This window comes from Rhinopithecus bieti, unplaced genomic scaffold, assembly GCF_001698545.2.
Source record: "Rhinopithecus bieti isolate Rb0 unplaced genomic scaffold, ASM169854v2 scaffold_10589, whole genome shotgun sequence".
In the NCBI taxonomy this organism is placed as follows: domain Eukaryota; kingdom Metazoa; phylum Chordata; class Mammalia; order Primates; family Cercopithecidae; genus Rhinopithecus; species Rhinopithecus bieti.
This window is the reverse complement of record NW_016807065.1, coordinates 2255666-2267973: the sequence shown is the minus strand read 5'-3', so window position 1 is coordinate 2267973 and position 12308 is coordinate 2255666. Positions and strand designations below refer to the sequence as shown.

The 12308-nt window shown below is 57.1% G+C and overlaps 1 protein-coding gene across 2 annotated transcripts in view; it reads right to left on the bottom strand.

The window, feature by feature from the left end:
- Positions 1–230: 230 nt before the first annotated feature.
- The window catches only part of TIMM44 (translocase of inner mitochondrial membrane 44), a 17754-nt gene continuing 5676 nt past the window's right edge, over positions 231–12308 (bottom strand). The window contains exons 3-13 of one of the 2 annotated variants that reach the window (XM_017879928.1): positions 11433–11603; positions 8448–8528; positions 7588–7737; positions 7362–7501; positions 6984–7069; positions 6341–6433; positions 6130–6254; positions 4648–4698; positions 1567–1656; positions 1175–1285; positions 231–817 (exon numbers count right to left, since the gene is read on the bottom strand). In XM_017879928.1, the coding sequence (XP_017735417.1) occupies positions 698–817; positions 1175–1285; positions 1567–1656; positions 4648–4698; positions 6130–6254; positions 6341–6433; positions 6984–7069; positions 7362–7501; positions 7588–7737; positions 8448–8528; positions 11433–11603 (1218 nt within the window). In that variant the 3' untranslated portion in view covers positions 231–697. The other variant, XM_017879927.1, reaches the window with a different exon arrangement.

Below are 12308 nucleotides of genomic sequence, written 5' to 3'. Positions count from 1 at the left end.
TCAATCCTCAGAGAGCTCAGGCAGGTCACTGGGATGAAAAAGTCCCCCTAGTTTTGTCTGTCACGGGCCTTGTCTTCCAACCCAGGGTCCAGCCCTGGGCAAGGCGTCCACCCACTGCGGCTGCAGTTCCTCGCTCGACCTTGACCGCCTCCCAGAGCAGCCGCCCGCTCCCACCCCCACCCTCGCCCCGGCCACTCCCGCGCCAGAGAAGACACTTCAGACTCCGGAGCTGCTCTTCTGCAATTCGGTGTTTTATTCTTTCCAAATCTCAGGCTTATGCACAGAATGGAAGAGCACTGTTAAAATAAAAAATGGACCTAAAGTGGCTTGGCTGACGTGGCCAGCGGGCCACTGAGCAGTGGGTCCCGGGTCCCACCCTGCTGTGGAGGGAGTCCCTGGGCCCTGGGGCCTCTTGGCACTGTGTGGCCTGTGTGCACCCCAGGTGACCAGGCACCGGGACCCCTGCAGGGCAGAGCAACAGCGCAGGGGCCGGCCCTGGGGGGAGTGTCTCCAGCTGCCAGGCACCCGCAGCAGCCTGTTGTCCCCTCCCCGGCCAGCTGGTCTTGCAGCTCTTCTGGCAGAGCTGGGGGCAGAGCCCGCAGTCTTGTTCCCAGAGGTCTAGAGTTGCTGCAGGTGGTGTCGCGGTGCCTCTGTGCCTGATGACCCAGCCCAGGGCTCCCTGGCTGTGGCACCACACTCAGAGGATCTGCTCGGTGCTGGAGGCTGAGATGTCCAGGAGCCGCCAGGCCGCGTAGGGGTTGAGCTCGTCCTGGTCTCGGCAGAGCGCCCACACGTACAGCATCCGCAGCACCTTGTCCTACAGGGTGGGGTGGGAAGGATGCTGTTGAGAGGGGTGAGACAACCCAGGCGGCTCTGGGAGGGGCCAGGCTCTGTGGGGCAGACTGGCAACCTCCCCAGGGGGCTGGGAGCAGAGGCCAGCACAATTGCCTAGACTCAGGAACCACTCAGGCCTTGGTAAAAAAAAAAAAAAAAAAGACAGGTCTGCTGGTCTCCAACCTCCCTCAACCCCAAACTCTGGCCCGGGGGTTTCTCCGCATCCCCACCCAGTCCCAGGGCTTCGGGGCTCTGAGCTGGGGTCCCTGCCGGGTGGCCACACACAGATCTTGGGGACAGGCGGTGCCGTCTGCCCGCCCCGTCCCGCTCCCGCACTCACCGGGTCGCCCTCCACCACCTCGCCCTTGGGGTTCCGGACCACCATCACCAGCTGCGCCTGGAAGGTGATGATGAGCACCGGCCCCGGCTCCATCATCTTGCCCATGGCCAGCTGCAGAGGGGCCGAGAGGGGTGGGCCTCAGAGGACAGCCCTGCTGGGAGAAGGCTCCAGCACCAGGCCCAGCACCAGGCCCTCCCCGTGAGCCCTGCCTCTCAGACCAGGCCCAGGCCTCCCTTGAGACCCTCCCCTGGGACAAGCCCAAGACCTCTCCGATCAGCACATGGCCCCGCACATGGCCCCCAGCCCCTGGCAAGGCCACCTCCTGGGCCCTGTCTGGGCCATAGTTCCCACTCCCGATGGTGGCCCGGGCCCCTACTGCGAGAGGTGCTTACGTCAATGTTGTCAATGTCTAGGATGCGAGAATGGAACTGGAGACCCAGCGCCTTGGCCTGCTGGATGGGGTAGGCCAGCTGGCTATAAGTCTGAAATGAGAGGCCGACACGTCTGGGTGATGCCGCCCAGGACAGGCGCCACGCCACACAGCCGCTGCCCACACGCCCTGGCACCCGGGCGCCCTGCCGCCAGCCAGCAATGGCAGAGGCCAAGAACCGAAGTCCAAGTGGGAAGGCAGGTGCCACCCACTTACTGGCCCAGATCACACATTTCCCTCTCCTGGGAACCACACTCTACCCAGATGACCCAGTGAAAACAGGATTAATCAGCAAAGTGGGTGATTCTCTTGGAACAAAAGCCCAAATCCACTCCCAGAGCTAAGCTGGCGGCCCCTTGGCTGATCTCTAATACTTCCATATTCACCACACTCTGAATCTTGGCCTGAGATCAAACGCCTCTTCTAGGATCTGTCCTCAGCCCGAGGCTGCCTCTGTCACTGACCAGCCCCCAGTGTCACCCTCAACCCCCTTGCGCCTGTGCCAGGCACAGGAAGCAGCCCCCAAGACACGTTTTCACTGGAGGTTTCTCTGGGCTTGGCATGAAACCATGAGATGTTCCGATAGCATCTACTTTTTATGGAAATGACTGATCCGCGGAGGGGAGGAAAAAAAAACCCAGAGCCAATCCTACTTGTTCGGTTTCTTAAAGGTGACATTTTAAAAACACTTCTGTGGATGTGGCTGGAGCTTCAGCTGTTTCCAGGGCGCCAGCAGCTCCCCGACAAAGCGAGCCAGCTGTGGCGCAATGGTCCCAAGGTAAAAACAAAACAAAAAACAAAACAAAAAAACAAAACAAAAAAAAAAACACCAAAAAAAAAAAAAAATCTACATCGAAACTCATAAATGCCTGCTGGATTAGTCACCATGCAGGGGAGTATTTAAAAAGAAAATCTGACATCTTCTCCTCTGCTTTTTCCAAGTTGTTTATGAGCTGGGTGCAGAATAGAATTAGCCAAGAAAGATTCTGGATCGCTTAATACGAAGAAGCCGGGGAAACACACAGGTCGGGGAGCGAATAGGGTGAGATGAGGTGGCCTGAGGAGACGGGAGCTGGGAGCCCCACGGGGATGGACTGGGGCAGGGATAGGGAGGCTGCCAGGGATGGGGCAGACAGCTGGACCGGACCCCAGGTACATGGTGCTGCTGGTGGCCCCCGAACCCCAAGCTTTGACTCCGAGAAGCAATTGGGGCCCCATCAAGACACACAGCTCCTTCCCCGTGTGGGAAGACTATCGATGTTTTGTTTGGATCTATGTTTCAGGATCGTGTGGTGAGGACAGCTAATAGGTCCGAAAAACTCGGCATGCCCTGGAGGCTCCCCAGGGCCTGGGGAGGGGCACCCAGTGCCATAACCTCACCTGCGCCCCCATAGGTGGCGGCCCTGGGTCACCGATGAAAGCTCCCCCCACCCTTCCAGGGGCTGTTTGGTTACCAGGGTTACCTCTGCGGGCTCCCTCTGGCCCGAGGCCAGCACTGCCCTGGTTTCTGTGATCACACTTCATTCTCCCGACTCCTGGGAGGTGAACACAGGACTCTGCTCTGGCCTGGGAAGTGGGTGGGTGACGCCTTCAAACCCCACTTGGCTCCCAGCCCCCACAGTCATGTGGGAGACCCACACTCTCCCTGACCCCGGCCCCAGCATGCACCCCAGGCCACTGCAGCCACCTGAAACAGGGCAGTCAGGCCCCCGAAGACCTCATTCTGCTTCGCGGTTGCAACCACCTCTCCTGGGACTCTCTTTCACTAAAATTATTATTTCCTTTTTATTTTTTTTCCAGACAGTCTCGCTCTGTCACCCAGGCTGGAGTGCAGTGGCGCAATCTTGGCTCACTGCAACCCCTGCCTCCTGGGTTCAAGTAGTTCTCCTGCCTCAGCCTCCTGAGTAGCTGGGACTACAGGTGTCCACCACCAGGCCTGGCTAATTTTTGTATTTTTAGTAGAGATGGGGTTTCACCATGTGGGCCAGACTGGTCTCGAACTCCTGACCTCAGGTGGTCTGCCCACCTCAGCCTCCCAAAGTGCTGGGACTACAGGCTGAGCCACCGCGCCCGGCCTATTATTTCCTTAGTGACAGTGTCTTGCTCTGTCGCCCAGGCTGGAGTGCTGTGGTGCGATGACTCACTGCAGCCTTGACCTCCTGGGCTCAAGTGATCCTCTCACCTCAGCCTCTCTAATAGATGAGACAACAGGTGCCTGCCACCACGCTTGGCTCATTTTTTTCTTTTTTGGAGACAGAATCTTGCTCTATTGCCCAGGCTGAAGTACAGTGGCACGACCTTGACTCACTGCAACCTCCACCTCCTGGATTTAAGCAATTCTACTGCCTCAGCCTCCCCAGTAGCTGGGATTACAGACGTGCACCAGCACGCCTGGCTAATTTTTTATTTTAGTAGAGATGAAGTTTCACCATGTTGCCCGGGCTGGTCTCGAACTCCTGAACTCAAGTGATCCGCCTGCCTCAGCCTCCCAAAGTGCTGGGATTACAGGCGTTAGTCGCCGCACCCGGCCACTTGGCTCATTTAAAATTTTTTTTGTAGAGATGGGATCTTGCTGTTTCCCAGGCTAGTCTTGAATGCCTGGGCTCAAACGCCTTGGGCTGCTGGGACTGAAGGCATGGGCCACAGCGCCCAGATCTAACCAAAATTATTTTAAGATTGGAGGAAAAAAAAAAGGCCCAGTAAAATGGGCGGCTTTGTGATCTCTCACAGGCCCAGGGGACACCCCCAGCCAGCCATCTCTTAGACACCAGCCCAGAGAAGGATTCTCCCTAACCGAGTTTACAGTCTGGGAGCAAAGGACTGGCGGGTGACCCGGTGTCCAGCCTGAGAGCCCAGATGTGTAACACACTGAGGAATGGAAGGTCGGGGCAGGCGGTGTCAGGCTCTCGGAGGGTGAGACGTGAGGATCCCCCCCACCAGGAGCCCAAGTCCTGCCTGTCGGGAGCTACCCTAACGGAGCCACCGAAGTGGAACTTCTCCATGGTGATTTTTTAGGCCTTAGAAAAAAAAAGAAAGTACTCACAGCTTCATAGCACCAGTCTTTGAGAATGTCAAGCTCTCCAGAAATCATGGCCTAAAAAGGAAGGGGAAATAAGCACCAGAACAAGAATGGGCTTATCAGGCAGCAGGCGAGGTCCTAGGAACATTCTCCAGTGGTGCGGGGGGTTTCCTTGGACACCCCCAGCTGCCACCTGTGGGGCACAGGTGGAGCTGTGGCATTGGGTGTCCCTCCCCAGGCCCGTCCCTGCTGGTGTGAGTGCCTGGTTCTGGCCTGGGCACAGGCGGATGGCTGCCTGCGGATGACCACCCAGAAGGCACCCCCGGGGGGGACCCCGTGGAACCAGGGGTCTGGCTGGGGTGGCTGGGAACCCAGCTTTCAGCCTGGTCAGGAATCCGAGCCAGGGAGATGAGGACCCACACTCCGGCTCCCGCAGTGAGCCCACGTCCTCTGTCCCCTACAGGACCACGTTTCGGACTGCAAGGCCCACCATGGGATCGGCTGCCTCCTAACTGCTGGGGGCAGCGAGAGGGAGGGTGGGCTGCAGGGGGCGTGACTGGGCTGGGAGCTGCTTCCACAGGATCCCAGAGCCTGGGCCGGATCCGATGCGGGGGAGGGAGGCGCCTGGAGCAGGGAGAAGAGCGCGAAGGAGCCGGATGCTGGTGGTGAAAACTGTGAGCGGCAGGGGGCGGGTGGCCAGAACACTCGGCACCCACCACCCATCCCGGAAGGCACTGCGGTGCTCAGGCTGCTGTTTTGGGGCATGGCGCCCATCTGCACCGCCTCCCAGCCCTGCCTGAAGTGGCGGGAAGGATACGGGAAACTGGAGGAGGAAGAGGACGCTGGATGGCGGCCAACGGGGCCAAGGATGGAGAGTCTCATGAAGGGCCTCCCAGAGGCCTGGCCCGACTGGGCCGAAGGTGTCCAGGCTCCTCCTGCATCCTGGGGGCTGCAGAGAGGCAGAGGCAACAAGGAAGACAAGAGGCCGCCGACCTCAGGGAGAGGCTTGTAGGTGGCGGGCTGCAGCATGACCCTGAGCAAGATACCCTCATCTATAAGCCCAACGAGGGTCTGGTTGCCAGGGACGGCACCGTGAGGGAACCCGCTTGGCCGCAGGTCTGGGTCAGAGGTGGCCTGGGGCCAGCTCTGATGTCTGAGGACGGACGCCCACTACTCCCAAGGGGCGAGGGGCTCCAGGCACCTGAAATAAACCCTAGACTCCAGCAGCTGCTCCCAGGAACCTCAAGGGAACAACAGCCTCAGGCAGGAGGAGTGAGGGAAACAGCACCTGGAGGCACTGGAGGTGCCAGGAAGGCCCAGGAAGGGCTTTGGGCATAGCTCGTGGGGTAGCTGCAGCCAGGCAGGAGCCCGTGTGCAACCAGCCTCCTCAGAAAACAGCCTGGGCAGCCGAGTTCCCTGGCAGCACCCAGGGTGCCGGCTGGGGCGGGGGAGGTGGTGAAGCCAGGACCTGCCGCCTGGGAGGGTTCCTGGGGGCGTGGCACCCACCTCCAGGACATTGGGGATGATGTCATTCTCGCACTGCTTCAGAAACCGGTCCTTGTCAAAGGCCGGGTCCACCCGGAGGATCTCTGTGAGCACCTCTGACATCTCTGTCTTGGAGAACAGGCCCCCTGCAGGGAGCGGAGCCGGAAGTTTGGGGAGGGCCAGGGACCCGGCCCCACCACCAGCCTTCGGGGTCCGGGGATGACTCACTCACCCAGCAAGTCGGTGACCTTGTCCGTAAGGGCCCGGGATGCCCGGATGAACGCGTTGTCGCTTTCATCATACTTCATCTTCATCTCGAAGAACCCTGTGGATGACAGGACAGGTGCTGGAGAAGGGGCCCCTTCCAGAAACACGCCCCTCTCTCACAGCTTCCAGGGGCTCTCTGTGGCCCCTGCGGGATCCACCCTGACACGGGTGGGGTCAGGGAGGGGACGGATGTGGGCCTGCATCCTCATGAGCTTGGGGACCGCTGCCTGCCCACCTACCTGGCCAGGCGCAGAGGCACCTCAGCTGCGGCCCTAGCGGGGCTGTATAAGTTATGGGCCGCCACCCCGCTGGCTGTTGCTTTCACTACAAAGGAAACACAGGCCTCTAGCAGTCCGCACAGGACAAGGGACGGGGCCTGCGGCTCATTTCGGGGCCCTGACTGTGCTTATGAGGGAGCGCCTGGCTTCTGGCAGCAGAATCTACACCACACCATCAGGTGACCGCAAAGAAGTGACCAGCCCACTCTGACCCTGGCCGCCTCCTCTGCAAAATGAGGCTCCATCTCGTGCCCAATGCAGGGGGATCACCCTGCGTTCCGCCGACTGCCCGGGACACAGTCACCTGCCCTCCGAGACACCCTCACTCACGGTTAAACACCACGTTGTTCTCCTTGAAGTCCTTCCACTGCTGGTACCACTTGGAGTCCTTGTGCAGCACGACCCCCAGGGCCTCCCTGGGGAAGAGAGTGGGCACTGGGGTGAGCGGCGGCGCCGGGGCCACCCTGTGCCCTCCTGTGGCTGCAGGGAGGGGCAGCAGAGGACAGCGGGCAGCTGAGACCTCAAACCTAGGGCCTCTGAGGACCCCACCCTTACCTCTCACCCTCAAATTCAAGGGAGCCAGGAACCTTGGGCAAAAGGCAAACTCAAGAAATGGACCCAGGAGGGAACCATTGGTGGGCGCCCGAAATAGACAGCAGTGAAAGCTGCCCAAAATGGGGGCAGCGAGGGCCACAGGCTGGCACCTACTCATTTGGCTCAAACACTTTCTCCTCCTTCAACTTCTCTCCCGCAAACTCCGTTCTCTTCCGGAGTCGCTGGGGCCTCCGGTAGGGCCCCGTCTGCCCCAGGACACTGTCGTCAATTTCCTTCTTCACGGACTCCACCCCCTGCGAGGGAGGCACAGCGGGGCTGGGGTGGGTGTCCGGGGTTCAGCCGCCCCAGGCTGCACACCCTGGCCCAGGCCTGGGCTTACCTGGGAGAGGGCTCTGAAGGCTGCCGTCCTGCCCAGCTTCTCCCCACCTTTGGATACCGACTCGGCTGACTGCTTGGCCGTCTTGGCTGCTTCTTCCACACCCTCCTTGATTTTCCGGCCCAGATCACTTTTACTGACTTCATGAAGGCTCTACTGAGACAGACACAGAGAGGGGGCATTGGCACTGGCCCTGGGGGCAGGGGGTGGGCAGAAGGAATTAATTCCTGCCAGAGAGAAAGGCAGATCTGGCTCCCTGAGGCCGGCAGAGGCCTTCTGTGCTCCTGTACCCAGAGCCATGAGAACACCGCCATGGCTTCCAGGGTGCTGGCCCCTGGGCTCTAAGTGAGACGCCGGGTCAACTGGCCCCTCTCCAAAATGGGGAGGAGTCCTCTGGAGACCCGGGAACTGCCTGGCAGCAAGGATTCCCAAAGGAGGGGATCCCACGGAAAGAAGGGCGGGCAGGGCGCCCCATGCTGGACAAAGTTGGACAGAACAAGCAACAGAGGAGAGCCCGCAGCACCCCAGGAGTCCTCGCTCCTGCCTCTACCCTCGGGAGGCGGTGGAAGCGGCCCCTCCCCTCCTATTTTTAGGCAGGAAAAACATTGTCATGTTCTCCTCGAGTCCTGGCCAGTAGCACTTACTGCTGCCGACTTACTGGGTCAACTGTCATGCAAGGTTGCCAGTCTGACCTCACCCTGCGTGTGCCCAGAACTCCTGAAAGCTTCACGAGGGCGGCAGCACGCCCCATGTCACCCACTGCTGCCAAGCCACCCCCACCCAGGATCCGACTCTTCCTCCAGCCTCCAGCGGCCGGAGGACTTTGATGGCCCCAGCAGCTCCAGGCAGGCAGGCACTGTTACCTCCTTCACGGTGCCCGTCAGCTCCCCAAGCTTCTTCCGTAGCACCTCGCTCGTCCGCATGGTTTCTGACTCGATGGTTTTCTAGGTAAAGAGCATTGTGTCCTTTTTGTTTTTTTTGTGTTTTTTTTTGAGACGACGTCTCACTCTGTTGCCCAGACTGGAGTGCAGTGGCATGATCTCAGCTCACTACAACCTCCTCCACCCAGGTTCAAGTGATTTTCCTGCCCTACCTTCCCAAGTAGCTGGGATTACAGGGCCCACCATGCCTGGCTAATTTTTGTATTTTCAGTAGACAGGGTTTTACTACATTGGCCAGACTGGTCTCAAATTTCTAACCTCAAGTGATCCACCTGCCTCAGCCTCCCAAAGTGCTGGGATTACAGCCGTGAGCCACTGTGCCCGGCCAAGCGTTGTGTTTTTAAGTCTGTGTGTTCTGACACGGCAGTGACATTTCTCTTATAGCCAAAGGTCCAAGAGGCATTTTCTCAGCAGCCCCTCTGTCCCCGCACCTGCCAGTACACGCTGCCTCCAGGGCCCCTGGCTGCCCATATGGCTTGGATTGAGGGTCTCCGCAACGGTGAGCTCCGTGCCCAGAGGCCGGCAGACTCGGGCCCCTGCTTGGCAGCTACCACCTGAGAACAGGAGGCCCAGCCTTCGCCTTTCACTCAGTGGTAGGAGGTGGCCTTGCCTGTCATCACTGTGCCCCTCATCCAGCCTCCAGCTACCACAGCTTGGTCTTACGTCTCCTGCCCCATCCATCCCACTCCAAACTCAGCCTGCTCTGTCTTCAGATGACCCCTGCATTCATGATAAAGAAGGGCTGGGCATGTGAGCTATAGTCCCAGCTGTTTGGGAAGCTGAGATGGGAGGATCACTTGAGCCCAGGAGTTCGAGACCAGCACAGGCAACATGGAGAGACCCTGTCTCTAGAAACATAAAAAAATTAGCCAGGCGTGGTATCCCATGCTTTTAGTCACAGCTACTCAGGAGGCTGAGGTGGGAGAATCACCTGAACATGGGAAGGTCAAGACTGCAGTAAGCTGTGATCACACCACTGCACTCCAGCCAGGGTGACAGAGCAAGACCCTGTCTCAAAAAACCAAACTAGGCTGGGCACGGTGGCTCAAGCCTGTAATCCCAGCACTCTGGGAGGCCAAGGTGGATGAATCACCTGAGGTCAGGAGTTCAACACCAGTCTGGCCAACATGATGAAACCCCATGTCTACTAAAAACACAAAAATTAACCGGGCGTGGTGGCACACACCTCTAATCCCAGCTACTTGGGAGGGAGGCTGAGGCAGGAGAATTGCTTGAACCCAGGGAGGTGGAGGTTGCAGTGAACCGAGACCGAACCACTGCACTCCAGCCTGGGTGACAGAGCGGGACTCCATCTCAAAAGAGAAAAACAAAAAACAAACAAAAAAAAACCACAAACTAAACCAAACCAAACCAAAATCCACGGGACCCGTGGCAGGTGCATCTCAGGCTCAGCGCTCATTGTTAAGATGGGGACACGGTACCCGACTCGCAGGGCCCTTACAAATAAAGGAACGCAAAGCCATTCCCAGAAGCCAGGGCTTGGCAGCTGCTCAAGAAGAGAAGTGACAATTAATAATCACAGGCTGGGAGTAGCGGCTCACACCTGTAATCCCAGCACTTTGGGAACGTGAGACGGGCAGATCACTTGAGGCCAGGAGTTTGAGACCAGCCTGGCCAACATGGTGAAACCCCATCTCTACAAAACGAAATACAGGGCTGGGTGCGGTGGCTCACGCCTGTAATCTCAACACTTTGGGAGGCCAAGGCAGGTGGATCATTTGAGGTCAGGAGTTCAAGGCCAGCCTGGCCAACATGGTGAAACCCTATCTTTACTAAAAATACAAAAATTAGCTGGGTGGTAGTGGTACGCGCCTATAATCCTAGCTACTCAGGAGGCTGAGGCAGGAGAATTGCTTGAGCCCAGGAGGCAGGGGTTGTGGTGAGCCAAATCGTACCACTGCACTCTAGCCTGGGCAACAGAGTAAGACTCTGTCTCAAAAACAACAACAAAAAAAATCAGCTCACTGTGGTGGAGGGCGCCTGTAATCCCAGCTACCCGGGAGGCTGAGGCAGGAGAATCACCTGAACCCAGGAGCCAGAGGTTGCAGTGAGCCAAGATGTCGCCACTGCACTCTAGCCTGGGTGACACAGCAAGACTCCATCTCACAAAACAAAACAAAACAAAATAAAACAAAATAAAATAAAATAATTATACCAGCGCCATCACCCAGTTTCCACCCGGCTCCATTCAGAGGGCTACAGCTGGGAGCTCTCAGGAGTGCTGCAGCCCAAAGCTGGTGTGCATGAATTGCCTGGGGGCCTGTGAAGATGCGGGTGCTGGCCTGGCAGTTTAGGAGGGTGTGAGCCTCTGCATTGCTCATCCCCTCCCAGGAGCAGCCACTGCTGCTGGTCTGGGGACCATGCTTCAAGCTGTACAGAACGCTGCATGATCGCATGGCAGAACCCAGAGGCCTGGAGACCGGCTCCTGTCCCCTGGCTCCCTCTCACTAGTGCATCAGAGCAATGACCTCACTTCCTCACAAGCCACCCTGTCCCCAGCCATCCAGCTCTGAGCTCCTCTGGCTGTCCCTGGCCTGGAGAAACCCTGGCCCTGGAAACAAACATGTCAACCAAGAAAGGTAAGAAGCAAAGGGGCCTAATGCGGTGGCTCACGCCTGTCATCCCAGCACTTTGGAAGGCTTAGGAGGGTGGATCACTTGAGGTCAGGAGTTCGAGACCAGCCTGGCCAACATGGTGAAACCCCGTCTCTACTAAAAATACAAAAATTAGCTGGGCGTGGTGGTGCATGCCTGTAAGCCCAGCTATTTAGGAAGTTGAAGCAGGGGAATCACTTGAATCTGGGAGGTGGAGGTTGCAGTGAGCCAAGATCGCGCCACTACACTCCAGCCTAGGTGGGGGGAAAAAAAAAGCAGCAAAGAAACTCACGTATTTCCTTCTGGCCTCCTGGAGCACGTCTGATTCTTCTAGCCTTCTGGCCTCGTCACGGAATTTTTTTATACTTTCTTTCATTTCTTTGTTTTTGGCTAATTCTTGTTTGACATTATCTAGCAAGCCGGACAGAAAGCCTTTTCTGTTTCCAGAAGAATATGATCTGGACTAGAAAGAATGTACAAGAAAAAAAATTTAAAGAACATACTAGAAGAACATGCAATGAACTGCCCCACAGAGGGACTCTGAGGGATTTTTCTAAATGTTCTCTTTTCTGTTGATGTGCATTTAATGATGATTAGCTATCTCTTTTATAACAATAATAAAAGACAAAAAATTGTAGGTGATAAAAGGGTGGTATATCCAGACAATAGAATATTATTCAGTGCTGAAAAAAAATGAGCTCTCAGCCAGGTGCAGTGACTCACACCTGTGATACCAGCACTTTAGGAGGCTGAGGAGGGAGGATTGCTTGAGGCCATGAGTTTGAGACCAACCTAGGCAACATAACACCCTATTTAAAAAACAGGCCGGGTGCGATGGTTCATGCCTATAATCCCAGTACTTTGGGAGGCTGAGGTGGGCAGATTACCTGAGGTAAGGAGTTTGAGACCAGCCTAGCCAAAATGGTAAAACCTCATCTCTACTAAAAATGCAAAAGTTAGCCGGGCATGGTGGTGTGTGCCTTTAGTCCCAGCAACTTAGAAGGCTGAGGCACGAGAATTGCTTGAACCCGGGAGGAAGAGGCTGCAGTGAGCCAAGATTATGCCACTACACTCCAGTCGGGGTGACAGAGCGAGACTCTATCTCAAATAAAATAAAATAAAATAAAATAAAATAAAACAAAACAAAATAATTTTTTTTTTTTTTTTT